The following is a 22215-nucleotide window of genomic DNA, read 5'->3' as shown; positions in this document are numbered from 1 at the left end:
ACGTTCCCCTGTGATTTTGAGACATCTCAAATTTAAAATCATCTTGGCAGGGGTCTGGGGTCACTCTCAGCTACCAGCCAGGCTCAAGGTGCACATCAAGCTGGGCTCTACCTTTATTTATTCATTTTTTTAACTTAAAAAAATGTATGTATTTATTTAGGCTGTGCCAGGTCTTAGTTGCAGCGCATGGGATCTTTAGTTGCAGCGTGCGGGGTCCAGCTCCCCAACTAGAGTGCAGAGTCTTTCCCGCTGGACCACCAGGGAAGTCCCTGGGCTCTACCTTTAGAGGGAAGAACTGTCGAGAGCACGGGAGGCCAATGGCAGGAGCGGCGAGAGGGATCCCGTGTGTTTGTGCACATGTACGTGTCTACACATTTACACCTTCCTGCTGGCTCTCCTCCTGCCGAGTGGAGGCCCGAGGGGGGACCACAGTCCATTCTCCTCTCAGCAGCTCCAGCAGAGACCGCCCCCACCCCCCCGCCCCCCGGTGGCTGCCTCTCTGTGGCCAGACCCCAGCCGCACCGGAGCGCAGGCGGCAGCGGGCTCATGGCCAGGCTAAGGGTCTGATGAACCCCGCCCTGCTCTGTCACAGCCTCCTCCAGGCCCAACCAGCTCCTCTGAAAGCACCAAGTCCTCCAAACGAAGCATCTGCCCACGAGGCACAGGGTGATCTGTTCGGGCCAGTGCTGGAGCCAACAGACCAGTCCCTGTGAGGGCTTCAGACAAGCTCGAGAGCCCGGCAAGCAGCCGTGTGCAAACAAAGCCACAGGTGCACCTTGTGCTGCACTTTTCCAACAAAATATTGGAAAACAGGTTTTTTTTTTTCCTCCAGAAGTCAACTTTTTGGGGGGTCATTGGCATCTGTTTGATTCCTAAGTAAAGTATTCCTTCCCTGCTCCTAAAACAAAAATTAAACAGAAATGCTGCAACTGAGCCCCATTTTCAGGTTCCTGATGCCCAAGTCCTCACGCATGAGCAAGGAAGAGAAATTCAAAGACGGATGTACGGCAGGGAGCTGGCGGTGGGGCCCTTCCCTCCGACTGGCTCCACACGCCCAAGCCTGTGCTAGGACCGGAGCAAAAGCCAGAAGCCCAGAAGCCCGGGGTCTGCGCAGCGTGAGCTACAGCAATGGCACTCAGAGGTCATGAAAGGTCACGGGTTTGCAGGGCAATCAAGACAAATACCCTGAAAAGCAACTTTTACCTACAAAGGCCAATAATGAGTAGCACAAAAGGAAACCTTACCCCTTCCAAAAGATGTGTGTGTAAATTACGTGTAAGGTCCAAACACGCCTAAATACAAACGACCAAGACCAGCGAGTCCACCACTTCCTCCCGGAGCCACCGGATGGCTTCACGTTTCAGCTCCCAGATGTGAATTCTCTCGCCTTAAAGGATGCTTACCCGGAGTGATCCGCTGTTAACAGACCCTCGGGAGCTCGGGGAGGGCCCCACCTGCAGTGGAAGCCGGCAGGTTTGCATATCCACGCTCTGGTCCTCAGAATTCTTGAGCCACACGAGAGCAAACACGGCTTCCAAAACCACAGGAGGGGTTTGAATTCGCTGAGATGGGTTCTCATGGAATTTAAATTTTATTCAGATCTTGAAGGTAAACGGGGCTTTCTGCAGAGTATTTATTTCTTAAAAATGAAGCAAAACTCTGCAGCTCTCACCCTGGTCGGTCTGAGCTAGGTGGCTGTCCTTTTCCTAATGCAATGGGTCTTTTTGCTGGGACGAGGATTCTGGTCTGTCCGCAGGGCGGCACAGAGGCAGGCACCGTGGAGGTGGGGCCTCCAGGCAGGCACCAGCCACCCTCCCGCCCCGCCCTGTGCTGCTCCTACAGCCCTAGAACCCCAGCCCCAAGCCCTGGGCCCTGTAAGCACGCCAGGCACGACGGATCCACAGTGTCAGAGGGCCGTCACTTACTGAGGCAGCTTCAGGACCGTTTACTTTCACTAGATGGACGTGGCTGGACCCCAGGAGCACAGACAGATGCACGTACACATTTACAATACTCAGGGGCATGTTCTTGGAAAACTCCGATCCCAGGGCTGACTTTCCCTCCTCAGCTCTGCAGATGGCCGGCCCCCCGGCCCGGGCAGGGACGTCCTGACGGTGATCTATCTGCCGTGGGCCCCAGCGCCCTGGACTCCCGAGGGCGAGGACTCATGCAGAAGTGCCCGTTTCTGGATGTGGTGAGGGGAGGACGACCCCCTCCAGGAGGTGCAGGCCGCGGGCACTGCCTTCCCCACCCTCTGGGGGCCTGACTGGTGGCCTTCAGCTGAGCAGGCAGCCAGAGGAGCAAAAGACCCAGTGGGCGAAACGGGGCAAAGTTCAGCAACGGATCCGGGTGAGTTAGCACTCAGTCCAGCGGGGGAAACAGGAGAAAAGACTGACTTGGCAGCTCACAGGCCAGATGAAGAAAACAGGGCACGAGCTTGGCCCCAGGCTGAACTTTTTGAACCCACTGTATGACTAGCACGTACGTGGTGAAAGGGACTGGTGGGTCCCCGCATGACAGGGTGGCCGGGGCTGGGCCAGGAGGCCCCTCCCCCTCCCATGGGACAGGGCAACACGGATCCTCCCACCACACGCCTCTGACCGCCATGATGAGGGCCCAAGAGTTTCCTGAAAGAAGGACAAGTCTGACCCGGAGCCCCTGGTTCAAGGTCAGAAGGGCTGCCACGTTGTCGGGAGGCTGGGGTCCTGCTGGGGCTGGCGAGACCGACGGGTCGCCCAGGGATTAAACTGTCCCCAGTGGGCAGGACCCTCCATTCCAGCTACGACCCACATCAGCCCTCCCCTAAGGCGCGCTGCCTGTCCTGGGAGAGGAGTCGCTGGATGGGAAGAGGACAGTCAGGCACCAGCCCCGGGTGCACAGCGTCCAGATGCCCTCAAGCTCACACCCGAGCCCGAGGCTCTTCCTTTGCACCCATCAGCAAGGGCTAATCCCACAGAGAACCAGAACCGAGCTTCTGAAAGGACCTCTGTGCCACCTGCAGTTCCCCCTCCTCCCCCGGGGCTGCAGACTCCAGAGTTGGCGTCTACACACAGCGCGGTGGGGGTGCTGCCCTGAGATGTTCCTCCGCTCCCCTGCTCTCGCCCCCCAGGCGGCCCCGCAGAGGCCGCAGTACCTGCCGCTGGGCTTGGGGAAGAGCCTTCCCCACTGCACGTTCCAAAAGCAGACTCGATGCTGCTTCTGTGATTATCATTTGGTATTTTTTTAAGGCTTCATCTACCCAGTGACAAAATGTACCACCAGACGCCTTCCTGGAAGAGCCGCTCTTGCGGACAGTGCCCCAAGGGGGTAGAGAAGGTGACAGAAGAAAGCTGTGTGTGGTGAGGGGGAGGGGCCTGAGGAACAGGAACCCGCTTGGGGAGCCCGATGTCCTCAGAGTCTCATGAACTTCGGAAACGGCTGCGTTTTGTCACGGGGATGAGGGGACCCCACCCCCGCAGGCTTGTCCCCTCGACCTTCCAACAAGAGGCGCGACCAGGTTGACCTGCTGGCGGAGCCATTGAGGAGGAGGAGGCGGGCAGCGTAAGTTCCCGGCCACGGTGGCCAGAGGTGCCCAAGAGCACAGGACGTGTCTCTGTGGGGCTCCCTGCTGCCCCTACTCCCGGCAGGTGTGTCCGTCGAGCACTGTGTGGGCTGCAGCCGGGGGTACAGAAAGATAAAATGACGGCATCTGGGGTTCCTTCAACAAACAAGGAAACGGGCAAAACAAGAGAAAGCCCGGGGAAGGTGGTCCGGTGTTAAGTGGGCACCGTTCTTTCCCTAACAAGATAAATTACTTTCCAGTCTCAGAGAGTCTGTCCTCTGCAGCGGACCTTGCCTGCAGGGCCTAGGGCGGGCGGCGCCAAGACGATCTCGTCGGAGTCGTCCGAGGGCACGTCCTCCGCGGGTGGAGGCGCCGCGGGCTGCCGCCCTGAGGGCGAGGGCTCCCCTGAAACAGAGACAGGGAGGCCGGTCACAGCCACGCTCAGGGCGGCCGGCCGGACGCGCGAGGGACGGCGGGGCAGGCCTGATCCGCTGCAGCGCCACGCCACGCGGCCACCCTTGGGAGAAGCTGCGCACGCCACCGCCACCTCCGGCCCAGCACCCCCGTGCAGCCCAGCTTCCCCGAGGCAGAACAGCCTGGAAAGGTGAAGGCTGGCGTTTCGGAGGCGTCTCAAGTCTGCAGCGGGAATTCTCCGCCCTCACGGCAGCGTCCGGGAGTCAGGACCCCGGCGGTCGGCCGTGACTCGTGGGCAGAGGCTCCCGTGGGAGGACACCCCCCGCCACAGGAGGCGGGGCCAGGCCAGCCTCCAGGGACCACTCACGGGCTTTCAAGCGCTTCCGCGCCTTCCTTCACACATATCTAAGCGCTTCAAATCCCACGATCGACCCCAGCCTGAGGTGCGGCCTACAGACCACCCGCGCCCTCGGTGGCCCCCCGGACGGGATGTGAGGAAGGGGCCGGTGCTCCCAGCCCCAGAAGACAGCCTCGCTCTGACTGCTGCACAAAGCAAAGTGAAAAAGGAACCAATCCCTGATTTGAGATAAAAGAGGGAAAGAAATCACTACTCAGCAGTGCTGCAGATACTGTCAGCTTCTTTTCTGTAACTTTCAAGAAAATTATTAAAGTGGAAACTTTTGAAATTAGAAACATCAGTTTTCAAGGTTATCTTCAGGTGTTTTTCCTTTAAAAACACTTTCACCATGAGGTCAAACGAGGCTTGATGTCCAGTTTTCACGGAGACCGTTTCCGCGTGTAAACAGGGGCCTGGGGCGTCCGGTGGTGGCACTTTTCAGACGGGATGAGCTGCCGCTTCAAAACGACAACACTCAGCAAGGGGAGAAAAGGGCGGCGTGAGCAGACACCTGAGCCCTGACGGACGGCTCTAAAGGTCCCCGAACGTCGGGTCTGGGGGAGTCAAAGTGAAACTGGTTTCTGACCCCCACTCACCGGCGCAGGGTGGCGGGGCTGCGGGCGCCCTTGGCCCCCACGGCCTCGGCGCTCTGTCCTCGGGAGCTGGCGCCTCTGTGGTCTCCCCGCTGCTCCCCTCGCTGTCTTCCTGCCCTGAAACGACAGACACACGGGAGGCTCCCACCCGCACAGACTCCTCACACCCACCCGTCTTCCTAGCCCCACATTTCTGTTCAGAAAAACTGCTCCTCTTGTGATTTTTTCCTTCACGTGAAGCGCCATTCCCTCCCTGCGCCCGCCCTCCTCCAAGTCCATCTCTGTGACCTCAGAAGGCCAGCTGCCCCTCACATGAAATCCAAAAGGAAACGCAATTACCGGGAGAGGCTGCAGGGAAGGGTGGAGAGGAGGGTGTGCTGTGTGGGGCCCACGCAGATCTCTCGGGAGGAGCAGCTCTTGCAGCGGCAGCTCTTGGACCAGCAGCACTGGGGAAAGAGAGAGACTAGCTGGTTCTGACTTGAGACAAGGCCAGCACCATCCGAGGCCGACAGCTGGGCTCACCCACCCTGCAGGAGCGTCCAGCACGGCCAGCCCGCACACCTGACGAGCCCAGGTCCTGAGACAGGAGGGCTGTGAGGGGCCTCAGGCGTGTCCCCTCCACCTCCTGGCCGTGGCTGGCGGCACCAGGGACGGACCCCAACCTGAGCTCAGCCCCTGACCCGCTGCAAATCCCACTCTTTGCCTGAGTCGACTTATACGGGGTTCTGAGCTATTGCAGCCAGGACGGCCCGACCAAGCCCGGCAGATCCTACAGGAACAGAGCCGTTGCTGCAGGGAGGCTTCTGACAACACCCGTTTCGTCCTGAACACGGTCACGTCACAGTTTCCTTGAGGAAGGGGCAGGGCATCGGGACAGGCCGGCAGCCAGAACCACACGGGACCTAACCCCTTCCCTTTGTTTTCTCCCAGCAGGAGGAAACGGTTCCATCACGGAAAGGCTTCTCCCCGAGGCCCAGAGCCTGCGGCCCGCCCCACCTGTGTGGGGTGGGTGTAACATGCGCTGGCCACACGCCCTGTGCCTTTCTGGCTGGGCAGCCCCCCTCAGGGGTCCGGCACTGCCCAGAGACACAGAACAGAGGTGGGCCTGCCCAGCGGCCTTACCTGTGCCTGGCCCGCGCCAGGTGTGCCCGGAAGGCAGACTGAACGAGGGTGACGGCCTCCTCTTGCCACGGGTCCCCCTCGGCCTGGACGGTGGGGCTCGGGACGCGGGGCTCGGGAGTGTCCTGGGGCGGGGACAGAGGGGAAGAGGACCGCGTGAGCCCCCTGCCACTCCCACGTGTGGGCCCTCAGCGCCAGGCAGGAGCACCGCTCCCATCCAGGCGGCTCCCCTCGTTGCTATTTCAGCCGCATTTTCCCGACTGAAGGTTACTTGGACTCCAGAGATTCTTCAAATCTGGAGTGTGGTTTTCACAGGGGAGGGGCTCCTCTCTTTGTGTAGTTTAAGCCTCCGTCTTGACCCCAAGGTGGACATGGTACTTAATGTCCCAGCCCCTCGGCGCCATTCGGCTCCTGAAGCGGAACCCCGGTGGGGCCGCGGGCACCAGGGGCAGAGGGCGGGGCGCACGCCCAGGGCAAGGCGGGACGTGCGGCCCGGAGGGCGCCTGCACTTGTCTTGTCCCCGAAGCGCGGGAAGAAGTGGAGCGAGAACAGCAGGACTTGGGGTCCACGTGCAGCCCCCGAGGGTTACCTGGGTGGGAGGGCTTGGCACGACGGAGGGTTCCGAGCTGCACGCTCTGCTGGACAGGAGCCTCGCCCGCGCCAGATGCCCCCGGAAAGCCGCCTGCAGCACGGCAGCCGCCTAGCAGGAGAGCAGACAGACGGATGCCAGGTTCGCGGGAAGATGGCAGGTACGGGTGAAGGGAGACTCCAGAGGGAGACGCTCTAACGGCCGAGAAGATGGCTCCCTTTCTACCGCAGAACCACAGCAGCACCTAAAGGAGCCTCTCTCTCCTTCACGCGCCCAGAACCTCCTACAGCAAGAAGCACGCCAATCCTCCGGGGAGAAAAAGGCCCAGATGCCCGATCCCCCTGGAAACCAGACCTTGGAGTATAAACGCGTCGTCTGTTAAACGCTGTCAGGTTCAGCTGCGCACGAGTCCGCACTTCGCACACGGGTACGTCTGCTCCGTGCTGGAACAGTGACTCCACTTCACGCACTTTCCACGCACACCCCCCAGCGCACAGCTCAATCTCAAACTCTCACAAAGGAATTGCTTATCCTTCCACCTTAACCTTAAGCTATTCTCTTTAGAAATTCGCACGGGTGCTCTCTAAGTTCTGAAGTCAAGGTTCCGGATATCAGGGGCGGCACTTTTATTTCAGTGATCCTGCCTGTAGCCTCGAGGGGGCGCGTGGGGCTCCGTGACATTCAGGAGACGACACTCCAGCACCGGTCCCGGTGCTGGAGCTGCGCTTAGAGGGCCGGACGCTTCCGTGATCACTGTCACCACAAGAAAACATCTTTGTTCCCCTTGAAGACAAAGCGAAGGAAACGCCACAAACGGGGGGTGAGGAGGCAACAAAGACGGCGAGAGAACATGAAGGACAAAGTAACCCACTGAAAGCAAACGCATGTTTACACTAACCCAGGAGGCTCGCACCACCCAGCGCACAGGAAAGCCACCGCGCCCGCCGGAGGGGTAAGGGTGCTGATCGCTGACCGGGGACCGACAGAGCAGGACGGGGGGGAGCAGGCCGCCCGCATGGTGGGTCTGTCGTCGTCCTGGAGGCCGAGGGAGGGGACACAGGAGGAGAAAGGGCAGAGCACCGTGACGGCACACGGGCCGCCTGCTTCACAGACGTGCTCTACGGTCCTTCCAGGACCCCTCGTCCTCTCACTCGCTGGCTCACAAACATTGACCGCACGCCAACCACACGCCAGCCCCCCTCTAGGAACTAGGGACCTGGCGGCAGAAACACGAGATGGTCCCTGCGTCCGTGGAACTTACATCCCAATGGGAGAGACGAGCCGGTGAGAAAAGGTAAAGTATCAGGTAGGGATAACTGCTGAGAAGAAAAGTAAAGCCGGGTGTGGGGCTGGAGAGCGCCGGTGCTGCGGGCGCTCAGAGCAGGTCACGCTCCAGCAGAGACCTGAGCGAAGCCGGGAGCAGGCCTGCGCGGGTCTGGGGAGGAGCCTTCTGGGCAGAAGGGCAGCAGGTACCAAGGTCCTGTGGCAGGAGCAGCCAGGATCTTTTCAAGGAGGCCAGAGACGCCTCCAGACTGAGCAGCGCACACAGGGCTCCAGGGAACAGCTTTGGGTTTTGTTCCACGTGTGAGAGGGTCACTATGGAGTGACACGGTTTACCATTTAAAAACATGGGGAATAGGCCCTCGGAGGGCAGAGCAGGAGCAGGGGCCGGTGGGGAGGCTGGGCGATGGTCCTGGCGGCTTAGATCTGCCCCGTCGACCACATACCCCGCTGCCCCTCCACTCTAACCTGCGTCCATCCGGTCACACCCCTGCTCTCCTTTCCCCGGGCAGGCCACGGCTTCCGCTCACCCAGGGCTTTGCTTGCTGCAAAATTCTTCTGCCCAGAACGCCCTTCCTCTCACTCCGCAGTCCAGTGAGTCCCTCTCCTCCTCAGGTCCCCCTGCAGGGACGTTCCCGCCTCGGCAAGCAGGACTGGCAGCCCCACAGTGCTGTGGACGCGCCCCTAACGCCTCCCACCCTGCACGGGCCTGTCTGTGTCCTGAGGGCCCCCAGCTTGCTTGGCACAGAACTGAGGATCAATGAGGGGCTGTTGAGAGGATGATGAATGACTGAATGGATTTCGAAAGTGTGAAATTACCCAGGTATGTACTTGATGTTCACATCACTTAAGTATTTTAACTCAGTGTTAGGGTCTAGCCTGATTTCATGGAAACAAGGGCTCGATGCTTCTTTTTTTTTTTTTTTTTTTTTTTTTTACATTTGCATTTATTTTTTGTGGCATTTACTCCCGGGCCATAAGTTTCTGTTTCTTCAGTTTCTTCTGGGATATCTTTTTCTTCTGTGCAACCTCCTCTTCTGGTTTAGGAACAATCTGTTCTTTCTCAGTAAGAAGCACCTCAGTGTGGCAGAGAGAGCTCATGTGTGGGTTAATCCGACCATGAGCTCTGCAAGTCCTTCGCCGCATCTTGGGGGCTTTGCTCACCTGGATGTGCTCAATGACCAGAGAATCTACATCTAAGCCCTGAAGTCCAGCATCACTCTCTGCGTTTCTGAGCATGTGCAGTGACAATTCAGCACTCTTTCTGGGCCACCGACCCTGTGTCCAGCCCCACGGTCTGGCCTGGGCACACCTACCAACTCCACCATTGTAACGACGGAATGGCACGCATTGTTTCTTTAAAGTGACATCCTTCAGATACTTGGTGGCTTTCCGGATATGCATACCCTTCATGGCCTGGGCAGTTTCACGAGTGTTCTTAAAGTGAACGTGAAGATTTGAACCTCTTGACGTGCATGACTTTGTGGGGTTTTCTGGGTCACGTGAATAGCAAACCATTTTTAGAGGTCACCTCAGGCCGCTTGCCAGAAAAGCGAGTCGACGCTTCTTGAGACATCCCACCCGTCACTTGAACCAAAATAAAAATACGTATTTTGAAATTGGTGAAATAAGACTTGCTTACCTCATCCAGAACAGCCTTTTTTTTCTGAAAGAGAAAAATTATGAATTAACATGAGGATGGATGCTTTGCGATACCGTGTCTGTTTCTTGCTCCTGCCCCGCCACAGCCAAGAGCGGTGCACGAGCAGCGTCGGGGCGCCCCCCTCGCCGAGAGCACCCCCCCCCCCGCAGCCGAGGGGCTCCGAGCTGCCCCGGCGCCCATCCTGCGAGGGGCTGACGCAGACACGCCTGCAGCAGCGAGGCAGGCGGCCGCGACGAGGAGGCACGTCACCGCGGAGCACGAGGCGGGCGCGTGTGCGGCTCTGGGCCCTCACAGGCTGCGGCGCGCGGGCCAGCTCTGACGGGGCTGTCTTAGGCTCCAGGTGAGGAAGGCCCCCCCCAGCTACAGCTGTCCTAACACGGGGTGTCCTCTCTGGAGGTCCACAGAGCGGCTGGACACGGCCTGCTGGCGATGTTACAAAGGGACCCCCGTGCTGGGTCTGGGTCACGGGCTCCCAAGTCTGACCAGTCATCAAAACCACAGCGGGGGGGCAGGGGCTTTCTCGGGCAGCGTCACAGCACTGCGGTTAAGCGGCACATCCTTACTCTCAGAAGACACACCCTGAAGTCTCCTGATGCCTAAAACTGACTTGCAAATGGTTCTGGAAGGAATAGTACGTACAGAAAAAACGCATGCCTGCGTGTCGTCTGTTGCATCAAGCGGGTGGGCGAGGACGAGCCCGTCCCTGAACACACTACATTCTTCCGGTTTAGCATATTCTTTCAGGTTTTGTATATGTTCTCAAACGTTCTATGTTTTGTAAATTTTCATAATAAAAGCTGGGAAGAAACTATGATTTAAAAAACCCTCCACGGAGAACTTCTGGAGCTAAGATCTTATGATACCCCGGCGAGCAGAGAACTCTAGTTTCGCTTGCTCAGCTGGGGGAACAAGGGCTGTGCTGTGGTTTACAAAGCTGGGGGCTCTTGTAGAGCACTTTGTCCCTGGAGAGCACCGTCCCTGAAACACCGCCATCTCCGCGAGCCACCCCAGGAGCGGAGCAGAGGAACCCGCTGCTCCCTGCACGAGAGAACACGTCCCGTCCGAGACACCCACGCTCGGCCTTCCTGTCCTCTGGGGACCAGCCCCGAGGCCGGCTCTCCCTGTCCCTAAGAAGACGGCCATCCCGAGAGCCCCAGGGAAGGGCTGCCTCGGGGCTGAACTGCTAGGAAGACCCCTAAGCTCAGTCCCATGCTTGGTGGGGGCTGCACCCAGAGCCAGTGTCCCCGGAACCCAGCCCCACCACGAGTGCCCATCAGGGACATGACGGCAGCTTCCAGACCAGCCACGGCCTGTCCCATCCGGCACACGGGGCGCTGCTTCCCCGCAGAGAGCACGCCCTCCCCCACACCCGGTTCCAGGTGCAGCCTTCCTCTCTCCTCTGCCTTCAGCGGATATATATTCTGTCTCTCCCCCACACGTCCCTACGTGTCAACTGCGTCTGGCACGCAGCCCGCACCGCAGAGGGACCCAGAAGTGAGGCTGTGAAGAGCACAGGGGCCCGCGGGTCACGGGACTCTCACCTGGCGTCGGTACCCCTTCCAGCGGCGCTGCAGGAGCCTGGCGGCCGCGTCTCTCCTCCCCTCAGAGCAGGTGGAGGGGGGCCGGGAGGAGCCCCCCTCACTCGTGTCCGGATCCGAGTCCGGCTGGGAGGGGCCGGCAGTGGGGCTGGGAGGTCGGGGCTCTTCCCGGGTCTGCAGGAAATTCAAGGTGAGAAGGATGAGGGGGAAGCGCAGAGAAGATGGCTATCTGGCCAGACGGCAGGATATCAGGACGCACGCAAAGCTTATCAGTCTAGACGCTTTAATTTAGAGGAAACGTCTGTGTCCACACCGCTCAGCATGCCAGACGACAAGAAACCCCCGGAGAAATACATCAGCTAGCACACGGGCTGAAACTCAGGTTTTGTTGGCCCTGTGCACCCTGGTGGACGTGCCCCCCCACGGCGTCCTTCGGCTTCGTGAGCTCAGCAACACCTGCGCGTGAGTGCACGAACCCTCTGCTTCCTGGGGTCCTTTCACGGTCTTCCTTTCAGTCTAACAGTGGATAGAAGGCAACAGGTTCCTAGCTTGGTTTTTTGTATTTGTTTTAGTTTTGGCCTTACCACGCGGCAGGCGGAACTTCCCCGACCAGGGACGGAACCCGTGTCCCTCGCAGGGGAAGCGTGGAGTCTTAACCACTGGACCGCCAGGAAAGTCCCCTAGCTTGGTTTTTAAGGCAGAAGGAAGCAAGAAGGGCTCTTGTGACCATCAAAATAACACTGATTTCTACCACTTAAGGGTCCACACTTGCTGTTCACAATCAACATGAGGACATTTGGACTGTTTTCCTCACAGGTGACCCCAGGCTCAGTGCAGACACACGTGTCAGTGGAGAAGGTGTACGGGGAGAGACGCTGTTGCAGTGCTACGCTCCCTGCCCTGGACGGTGACTCAGCTGGTGAAACCACAGCCGACGCCCGGCCCGGACGCGCTGCCCACCGACCAGGCCGCAGCACCCCCGGCGGGTCCCTGTCACTAGACCCCGCCAGGAGCCCCGACACAGCCTCCGCGATTGACTGTCCCCTGAGACGGGCCTTGCCGTGTCCCCAGTCCTAAGGCATTGCCAGACTTTTGCACCACGAGGACTCTGTCCCGTGGGGCCGGTGACCAAGGAGGTAAAACCGGCTACTTAGAAGATAAAAGAACACATTCCAACAACTCTTGGCAGACAGCTGAAGATTTTAAATGGGAAACACATAAAAATTCCTTGAAACACTGTTGGAACGGACTCACGTCACCTCGCTTACACCCACGATTAGCCACTGACATCCCAGGGCTGGGAGCCGGTCCCCGGGGGCAGGGGCACAGACTCTTCCCAATGACTCCCATTCTTCTTTCTCCTTAAAATGGAAATGCTTTTCAAGCAGGGAAAAAAACAAAGCAAAACTAAGCTTTTAAAATAAATATTGAGGGACTTCCCTGGTGGTCCAGTGGTTAAGAATCCGCCTTCCAATGCAGGGGATGTGGGTTCGATCCCTGGTCGGGGAACTAAGATCCCACATGCCATGGAGCAACTAAGCCTGTGCGCCACAACTACTGAGCCTGTGTGCCTCAACTAGTGAGAAGCCTGCGTGCTGCAACAAAGACCCAGTGCAGCCAAGGTAAAAAGAAAAAAATATTGAGTGTAATTTTCAAAATTTATTTATTTATTTATTTTTGGGCTGCTTTGGGTCTTCATTGCTGCGCACGGGCTTTCTCTAGTCGTGGCAAGTGGGGGCCACTCTTCATTGTGGTGCACGGGCTTCATTGTGGTGGTTTCTCTTGTTGTGGAGCACAGGCTCTAGGTGTGTCGGTTTCAATAGCTGTGGCACGTGGGCTCAGTAGTTGTGACTCATGGGCTCTAGAGTACAGGCTCAGTAGTTGCGGTGCACGGGCTTAGCTGCTCTGCTGCACATGGGATCTTCCTGGGCCAGGGATTGAACCTGTGTCCACTGCATTGGCAGGCGGTGAGTGTAATTTTGACACCAAGCAAATCTCCCAAAGCTTCCCTCCGTCGGGAGAAACGGAGAAACTGATGATGTGGTTCCTGGAGGACGAGAACTCTCCTCAGGGGCTCTGCTGACGTGGCCAGCCGGCTGGCCCTGGGCTGGCGGGACAAGTGCTCCTCAGGAAGGAGGGGCCCTGCAGCATCGTGCTGCGCCCGCTAGACGGTCAGCAGGTGAGGCCGGAGGGATGGGGAGGCTGCACCCAGGCGCCTCCTCCTGGGGTGGTTCGTGTCCAGTTAGTGCGCAGGGAGGAAATCAGCACTTGGAGGACCTTCCTTCTGTCTTCAAATCAACACCCTGATAGGACAGTAGGAGAGACGTGCTTTCTTTCCGTTCTCAGTTCTACAGAAAACCTGAGCAGGCAGAAGAGAGGGAGGAGTCCTCAAGAACCAGACGAGTTGCACATAAAAAGCCATTACTGCCAATTCTGGTGGACAAGGAAAATGTTCTCTTCCCTTAAGGGATACCTGACTTCGAAGGGAAGTCTTCAAAAACAAGCAGAAACACCCACACTCGCGTGTCGGGTGCCTCCCAGGGGTCAGGGTTGGGAAGATTTTAACAACGCCCCGAGAGCGAGGCAGGGCCTCGAGGAGATACGTGGCGCGGCTCTGCCCGCCACACGGCCTGGCAGTCAGCGCCCGGCACCGCATCCACCTGCGTTCCGGCAGGCAGGGGTCTCCTAGAGAGGGGCCATCATGCAGAGGGGCCCACCTCCTGGACACAGGGACAGTGACGGTGCAGGACTCAGAACACCGTCCAAAGCACTGGAAAGGCACCTGTATGGCAACGCGCAGTGTCTACCTTACTGAGCAACACAGGGGATTGGGATGGACTCACAGTCCAGCCCACGTGGCCAGCAGGACCCGTGGGGCCGAGAGAACTGCCTTCCTTTCGCCAGAGTGGTGGCCTGAGGTTTGTCTCAACTTGTAACCGGAGACGTGCTTGTCAGTGTCTCCACACGCCCCTTGAGCTCTTTTCTTTTTCCCTTTTGTGCTGGGGTTGAAGTACATGTAGTGTCAGATGCTAAAAGAAGAAGGGCCTTTAAAATAGGACTCTGGCTAAATAAGAAAGCCTTGGAAGAGGGAGGACAGTCTAGATTGAAAAAAAAACAAACCAAAACACTTTTATGTTACACTCTCAGCAGATAACTCAACCCTGCACCTGTTACACCCTCCCTCTGCTAGAAGCCAGTCCCCATCAGGCTACTAGATACAGAAACAGCAAGCGGCTTTCTTATCTTTTTTTTTTAAAGATTTATTTAATTAAATAATTTATTTTTTGGCTGCGTTGGGTCTTCGTTGCTGCATGCAGGCCTTCTCTAGTTGTGGTGAGCAGGGGCTACTCTTCGTTGAGGTGCGAGGGCTTCTCAGTGCGGTGGCTTCTCTTGTTGCAGAGCACGGCTCTAGGTGCTCGGGCTTCAGTAGTTGCAGCATGTGGGTTCAGTAGTTGTGGCACACGGGCTTAGTTGCTCAGTGGCATGTGGGATCTTCCGGGACCTGCCAACGTGTCCCCTGCATTGGCAGACAGACTCTTAACCACTGCGCCACCAGGGAAGTCCCGCAAGTCGCCTTCTGAAGCAACAGAACTTCTCGGCTAGACCGTGTGCCGGATAAAGCCCGGCCGTCCTGGTGGATGTGGCGTGTTACTCAAATCTGCAGCACGGGCCGCAGAAAAGGCTGGGGAAGAGGCTGCAGCACGGCTGCCCATCTCAACGTGCGCCCACCGGACGTCCCGGCCAGGCCGGTCTTCCCAGTCACACACACACACGACAGGCTCCTCTTGGAGCGAACCGCAGTCACGGGATCTTAATAACTCCGTTATTAGTTTTTTGTGTGAACAGATATAAGATGACTGCCCTCCGGAGAATCCATGAATTAGGGAAAAAGGATTCGTGAGGGGACGCACCCTCGCCCCCAGAAGGCCAAGCGCAGGTAGTACTGGGCCATCGGGGACCAGAGGGCTCCCCTGGCTCAACGAGGTGCCGGGGAGCCCCTTGCCTTCCTGTCCGCAGAAAAGGAGGGAGCAAGGGGACAGGGAGGAGGGTCAGCCTCGACCCACGGCCCAGCTGCCCGCGGGCCCCGCCGAGGGACCTGCTGCTCCCGGCCCGGGGGCAGGTGCGGGGTCAGGAGGAGGCGCCGTGCAGCCCCGGCGAGCACCTTCCCCGCCAGGCAGGCCTGGGGCAGCCCCGGACTCTGCAACTCACAGCACAGCACAGGGCTCCTCACCGCGTGTTCACACCTTCTCTCTGGGTCCTTCCCAAACTCCTTCTCACCTTCTAACGGACAACCCTTGTTGGATATTTAAACTTTTTACGTATTTGAAGTGTTGGGAAGATCTTCACTCACCAGCTTAACCCTCTAAGACGCAAATACTAGTTGGAAAAGTCAATTCACTGACAATCAGTCCAGAACACCAGGATTCAATACACACAATTTACAGAAGTTGGTTGTGCTGGTGACAGGAAACTGGACTGTCAACGCTGGATCAGGAAAAACTCTGGGTACGGAAACAACCGGAACCGCGATGCACCCGCTCAGCGTCCTGCACGCCGGGCGGGAGGTGAAAACACGGACAACCTACCTCAGGCGTCACGTCCATGGGCTCATCCTCCCCTTCCTTCTTACTTTCTTCCAGTTCTCGAAACTTCCGGGTAAGCAATTGAATTTCCTCCCTAAAGTGGGAAGGGAAAAGATGACACCACTCTTGCCATCGTGCTGCGTGAGACGTCTGTAGTGACAGGAGGGGTGGCAGCCTGCAGAGCTGGCAAGGACGCCCCCCGGGAGCCACGTGGGCACCGGCCACCACCCGCCTGCCCCGGGGACGGCACCAGAGACCCCCGCGGACTCCACTCCTGGCACAGGGCGGGAACGGAGACGATGCCGACGGTAGGACTGATGACTAGGTATCCTTTGGGGTTTTTAGTTTTACTTTAAATTTTTGGCTGCGCCACGTGGCAGGCGGGATCTTAGTTCCCAACCAGGGATCGAACCTGCACCCCCTGCACGGGAAGCGCAGAGTCTTAACCACTGAACCGCCAGGGAAGTGCCCCTTTGGGGTTTTTAACAGATAATGTGAACGTGAGGAAATACAACTAACGTCCATGCTACAGATTTTAAAGGTGAAGAAAAAATAATCCTTTGCTGTGTACCCGCCTATTCTGATTTACTTTAATTCTAGGCTTCTAACAAAATCTAGTCACATTTATTCTGAAAAGAAAATTTCTCATTCATTTCAGTAATCCATGTCTTACTAATTATTCTGCGTGCTAAATATTTCTGCTCAGATTTCCAACCTACTTTTTGGGGCATTTGTTATTGAGATAAAATTCATATAACTGCAAACCCACAGTTTAAAGTATGCAATTAAGTGGCCTTTAGTGTGGTCACAGTGCTGTGCAACTGTCATCACTCTAATTCCAGAACACTCTGCCACCCTAAAAAGGAGGCCCTTACCTGTCACTGGCTCCCTCCCCTCCCCTCCCCTGCAACCACGAACCCACAGCTTCTCTGCGAATCTGCCCATTCTGGGTGTCTCCAAATCCCACGGACGTGGGCTTTTCTGCCTGCTTCCTTTAGGAAGCACCATGTTTTGAGGCTCACCCGCGGTGCAGCAGGTGTCAGGCCTCATCCCTCTGCATGCATACACTTCAGGCTGTTAATCTGCCCACCAGCTGAAGGACATTTGCGTTGTTTCTACTTTTTGGCCACGGTGAGCAGTGATAAATGAAGCAGCGTGGGAGGCGGCCGACACCGGGTGGCGTCTTGGCCAGGGGTGTGGAATGAGGGAGCGCTCTGAGGCTGCCCGCGGTGGACGTGCTGGAGGGGGTGCGGCCAGGAGCTGGCCGTGAAGGCACAGAGGCAACGCTGGCCTGACCGTGAGGAGCCTTTCTCCAGAGGCTGGATGTTTAAAGGAAGCAGCAAACCACAGAGAGACTTCAGGAGAAGGGGCGAAGTGCTCAGGCTGGGGCTTTGCGAGAGCCACGCCTGAAGCCGGGCTGAGAGCAGATGGGGGTGCGGGGTCGGGGCGCGGGGAGGAAGTTGGGAGCGGGTGGGGAGGCAGGAAGGGCCTGGGACGGTGTCTTCTGACTCTTTGTCCACTCACCTCAAAGCCTCCTCTCTTCCTCTTCTCTCCTTCTCACCCTCCTTCATGTTTTCCAGCTCCTTCTCCAGGGCAGCCTTTGTCTCCAGCAGCTGCTTCACCTCCAAACTGAATGAGGAACCAGAGACATTTCGGCATCATTAAAACAAAGGCTCACAGTGACACGGGTCCTCAGGGCAGGAAGAGCTTTCAGAAGAAGTGACGGGTCCGGCCTCCTGACTTACGCACAGATGAGGATGAAGGGAGCGGGGAGCAGACCTGGGAGCCCACGCCTCAGTCCGTTCGCTCAGGTGTTTACTGAGCACCTGCCGTGTGCCAGTGGCTGTCAGGGGCAGTGCTACCTGGTGCAACGCCGGCCCTGCGCTCGCTGGTGTCACCGTCCCACGGGGAGAGACGTTAAGCCAGTGGTCACACAGTTCGCTGCCTAACCTGCTCCTGAGATGAGAGCCCCCGGCCCTGCCGTGGACCAGACGGCGGTGCAGGCTGAGCTGAGGCCTCGAGGACGGCGGCGGGGGTAGCACCTAAGCTCTCCCGTGCCCACAGGCGATATGTGGCCAAGAACGTGGCTTTAAAACGTTTCACTCCACTGCTCACTGTGGTGGTGACCTCACATGAACGAGAAACGTCACCGCGAGGGTCACACAGTCGGGGCTCAGTGAGTGGAAGCTATTCTCACGCCACGGGATGGGTTAAGAGACAGAGACACTATTTCCTGTGCAAAATGACGGCCTAATTTTTACAAGGAACCCAGCACGCGGATGCACGATTAGACTTCGACTGGAGGTGGGAACACAGGCGTAGTGTGGACAGAAGGCAGCAGAGAAGGCTGCTCCCCAGACCTAAACGTGCACGTGCATCACCAGGGGGTTCTCGTCAGACACAGAGTTGGGCCAGGGAGATCTGGGCCGGGCCGGGTAACCAGCCCCCCGGCGGGCGGGGCGGAGGGGCGGCCTCCCAGGCCTCACCCTGAGCAGCCAGGTCTGAGAATCGCCATCTCAGAAGACGCATGGGTTTCGCTTTCTCCTGATAGAGCTGCAACTAGAGAAGCCGCACGTAAACAACGGGAGGGGGAGACAGCAGTGCTTTAAGTGGGCCACAGAGCAAGACACTCGAGGACAAAGAGTACGTAAGCCTTCCACGCTCTTACGGCCATGCTGCACGCCCCACACGCCACAGCATCTGTGTCTAATTTGACACACAGACTAGATGTTGTAAACACAGGACCAAATCTTTAAACCTCTCTGCCAGAGATCTGATGAATGGCCTATATTTTACACAAATCAATCAAAGTAAATTCTTCTCTAAAAAAGAATCTGGAAAGCCCTCTGGAATTCCTCGTGAAGAGATTTAAATGTCACCCCCATGCTTTTATGATGTAATATGGCCAATCGGTGTCTTCTTTTGACCACGAAAGCTGTCTTTAAGTCACAACTGAAACATCAGAAGTTCAGAATCACGTAAACGTATCTGTGTGATGACTGCCACGAGCTGACCTTCCCCAGATCCACAGAACAGCCCAACCCCAGCAGCCACGCATGTCACGGGAGGCAGAGGCGGGCCACATACTCTCTCTCCTGAAGCTGGGTGTGCAGGGCGTCCCGCTCGCCCTTCAGGCTCCTCACGGCCCCCCGCAGACGCTCGCTCTCCTCCTGGTGGTCGGGGCGGTCGGGGCGCGGCTGCCGGTGCACCGCGGAGCTGGACGCCGAGTGAGCCGGCGGGCTCGACCTGACCACCTCTGAACCGTGCGATGTGGGGCTTTCCAGTGAACTTATTTTCTGGAGGCAACACAGGCATCTGTTAGACGTTATTTCTTATTTTATTCTCCCAAAGAAGAGACAGCGGCCAAAGGGAAGCTCATCCCCAGCGAGGGAATGGGAAGAGCTCTGCGTGCGGCCTGAGAAACCTGGGAGGCTGACCAGGGGCAGCTCTGCACCCCTGAGTCCTGGGGGCGCCGGCAGGGCACCCCCCACACCCTCTCCCTCCCGAGCAGGGAGCACGCAGGCCCAGCCGGGGTGGGGCAGGCGCCGTACGAAACAGGGCAGAGGGCACGGACGGCGACCCCATCACCTGCTTTTCCCCGTGCTCGTTTACCCTCGCGTCCCCCAGGACGTCTGGAGTCTCCACCCCCCTGTGCCTTCACCCGACACCGACCAGCCGACTCTGCAGCTGGAGACACCGAGCACCTTCAGATGCCCACGGACGTCACCTCCCTCCACGCAGAGAAGCGCGGCCCCACTGGCTTCTGGACCACCGCGGGGTGCCCTTCTCTCCTAACAAGCTGTATTCTTAAACTACCCACGATTTACAGACTCTCCTGAAGTTTTCCGCTTTGTGAACACGTGAAATCATTCCTCTTTAATGTTCCCCTCGAGGCTGACTCTGCTCAGCCAAACAACGGGCGACTCTAACGTGATATTTTACCAACTCTCAAGAGGTGTTGGCACTTCCGACCAATTTCCATAGAATCAGATTGTTTACATGTGCAAATTCACATGGGGGATTTGAGGAAATGTTAATTTCCTAAGTTTTCTGGTTGGCAACGTGTGGATGCAGTTTTCTGTGAATTCAAATTCTATACAAGTGGCGAGAAAATCCACCTGGGTAAGTGACTGGTAGTGTAGAGCCGCACGTGCACGTCAGGCGGGGTGTCTGGAGGCTCTGGGATCCCGGCAGCCACCCACGGGGACACACAAGTGTCTGAAGCGTCTCGGGTGTCGTGTGACCACACTTTGCTGTCTGTGACACGAGGGACGGGCGTGACATGCCCTTAGGTCCTGTCTGGACCCGCAAGAGCCTCCTCTGGCCAGCGTGTCCCGGGTGCTGTCTGGGGACAGACGGCCACCGTGCACACGTGCAGCCAGTCCCAGGAGCGCCACGGTGTCTGCCCCACGTCCTAAGACCCGCTACTCTCGCACAGGCAGGTCTTGAGCAGGGCAGGTGCCGTGACGGCCCCACTCACCTCTTCCAGCTCTGCAATCCGCCGAAGCAGCCGGGGCTTACTCCACTCCACGCAGCCTGGTGGGACAACGGGGCGTGAAGGACGCACTTTGTACAGCCGTCCGACGGGCCCCTTCCGCCTGGACCCCCACAGGCTCGCCCCCAAGGCCAGAAGCCCCACACCTGTGGTGCCGAGGGGGGCTCCACGGGGACGTCTGTTCCCTTGTTCGCAGTTACCGACACGGATGGCCAGGGGAGGCCTCCCTGTGACCTCCTCTCCTGCTTCCGCCCCCGTCAAGCTGGTGGACAAGCTCACCAGCGAGTGCACCCTGCCAAACCCCGAGCTCCGGCCTCAGCCCTCGCCCTCCCGGGCCACCTGCTGGTTCTCCCAACACCTCCTCCTCTACCCGGCTTTCCAGACGCCGCCGCACAACCCCACTGCCCCCCCACCCCGCCCCCAGTGGCTCTGCTGGTTCACCCTCCCCTGCCACTCACTCCTGGGTGACCTGACTCCCGCTGCCAGGTCATCTGTTCCCTGACGACCTCCAGGATTAGTTCTCCGGCCGAGGCCCTGCCCTGACTCACTGACGTGCGACCTCCACCCGGCCACCGACCACACCTGCACACTCTCTCCCTGTGCCCCCCACCGCCTGTCCTTTCACTAGCTCAGATAAAGGCCGTAGACCCTGACCTCCCTCGGCTCTCACAGGCTGCACCCGCTGCCCAAGTGCACCAGAACCTGCTCACCTCTCACCACTGCGGTGCCACCTGGGCCAGGCCACCTGCAGTCCCTGCGAGGCCCTGGGGGACCTTAGTTTTCCCAGTGCCCTTTCCTACACAGCGTCCACTCAGCACAGGAGCAGGGGGTCCTCAAGAGACGAGCCAGACCCTTCTCACCTCCGCTCAAGCCCTCTGTCCCGAGTGGCCTTCAGGGCCCTATCCTCCCCCGTCCCCACCTCTGTCTCCATCACCACTGCTTAAGCGGGCTGGGCTCCTGGGCCCTCAGATGCACCAGGCACACTCAGGAGCTCTGTGCCTGCTGGCTCCTGCCTGGAGTGCCCCCTGCCCCAGCTCGGGCTGTGGGCATGGCCGCCCCTCCCCCACAGCGCCCCCCCCCCCCCGCCCCCACAGGCCACCTCCTTCCTTATTTGGCTCTTTCGCCAGCGGATCAGCACCTGGCCCGCATCTGACCTGCTGGCTTTCCTTCTCTGCACACACCGTCATGGCTCTACCTCCGCGTCTGGGACGCACGGCAGGCTCTTTACACGCTGGAAGACACCTCAGAGCAGCGCTGCCCGGTGGTTTGCGTCTGCACGTGTGGCCAGTGAAATTGGGCCTTGGTGGCCAGGAGGGAGGAAGCGCGGGGACTCTCCTGCAGCCACAGCTGCCCCACATCTTGGGGACCCCTCTCCTGGCATCCTCCACCCCCCCCCACCGGTGGCTCTGGGGAGCAGGTACCCTTTATCTTGGAGACGGTGGGGGAGTTGCTCAGCACGCGGTCCAGGTCTTCCTTCAGGCTCTGGTTCTCCTCCGTGAGCTCCTGGACGCTCCGGGACAAGCTCAGGAGGGCACTGCTCGTTTTTTTCTGCCTCTTAAGGCCGATTTTCTTCTCCACTGGAGGCCTAGGAGCAGTAAGAGCGAGTGGCTAAGGTGTGGCTCCTAAGCTGGCTTAACGCAGGTGCTGAGCGAGGGGCCCGGGCACGCGGAGTGGCTTCTGCACGCGAGTGTCTGCAGTTAAACAGGGAAGGCTATCTCTGCACCCCAGACAAGCACACTGCTTCCCCGGACAGCGTTCCGTTCTCATTAGCAAACCCGTGTGACAACATTGTACTTGATCACGAGTAACAGGTTTTGAACAGTAGCGCTAACGAGCCTGTGGAAAGTTATTTTCTCTCGTCCCACGAGTACTTACGCAAGCTTTGACTCTGCCTCTTATTCCACAAAGTCTAAAATACAGCCGATCCCCGTTACTCACAGATTCCCGATCTGCAAGCTCGCCTCCTCACTGAACACGTTCACAGCCCCCACGTCGATGCCTG

General features: G+C 58.4%; 2 protein-coding genes across 4 annotated transcripts in view; both read right to left on the bottom strand.

The window, feature by feature from the left end:
• Positions 1 to 500: 500 nt before the first annotated feature.
• Positions 501 to 22215, bottom strand: part of IQCE (IQ motif containing E) — a 40241-nt gene continuing 18526 nt past the window's right edge. For 2 of the 3 annotated variants that reach the window (XM_057695854.1, XM_057695852.1), the window contains exons 12-23: positions 21635 to 21798; positions 20199 to 20254; positions 18806 to 19014; positions 17243 to 17347; positions 15722 to 15812; positions 11139 to 11309; positions 9577 to 9600; positions 6654 to 6764; positions 6068 to 6189; positions 5285 to 5391; positions 4949 to 5062; positions 501 to 3946 (exon numbers count right to left, since the gene is read on the bottom strand). In XM_057695854.1, coding sequence (XP_057551837.1) covers positions 3804 to 3946; positions 4949 to 5062; positions 5285 to 5391; positions 6068 to 6189; positions 6654 to 6764; positions 9577 to 9600; positions 11139 to 11309; positions 15722 to 15812; positions 17243 to 17347; positions 18806 to 19014; positions 20199 to 20254; positions 21635 to 21798 — 1417 coding nt within the window. In that variant the 3' untranslated portion in view covers positions 501 to 3803. The remainder of the gene's footprint in view (positions 3947 to 4948; positions 5063 to 5284; positions 5392 to 6067; positions 6190 to 6653; positions 6765 to 9576; positions 9601 to 11138; positions 11310 to 15721; positions 15813 to 17242; positions 17348 to 18805; positions 19015 to 20198; positions 20255 to 21634; positions 21799 to 22215) is intronic. The other variant, XM_057695853.1, reaches the window with a different exon arrangement.
• On the bottom strand, positions 8842 to 9568 carry LOC130829366 (60S ribosomal protein L17-like). Its single transcript, XM_057695855.1, has one exon. It carries the CDS (start codon positions 9450 to 9452, stop codon positions 8898 to 8900), a length of 555 nt encoding a protein of 184 aa, XP_057551838.1. The 5' UTR covers positions 9453 to 9568; the 3' UTR covers positions 8842 to 8897.

Source organism: Hippopotamus amphibius, chromosome 9, assembly GCF_030028045.1.
Source record: "Hippopotamus amphibius kiboko isolate mHipAmp2 chromosome 9, mHipAmp2.hap2, whole genome shotgun sequence".
Taxonomy (NCBI): domain Eukaryota; kingdom Metazoa; phylum Chordata; class Mammalia; order Artiodactyla; family Hippopotamidae; genus Hippopotamus; species Hippopotamus amphibius.
Note: the sequence above shows the minus strand (reverse complement) of the source record. Positions and strands in the feature narration are given on the sequence as shown.

Excerpts from the sequence above, each read along its gene's own strand:
- LOC130829366 (XM_057695855.1), bottom strand. The coding sequence starts at position 9,452 with ATGGTTTGCTATTCACGTGACCCAGAAAACCCCACAAAGTCATGCACG.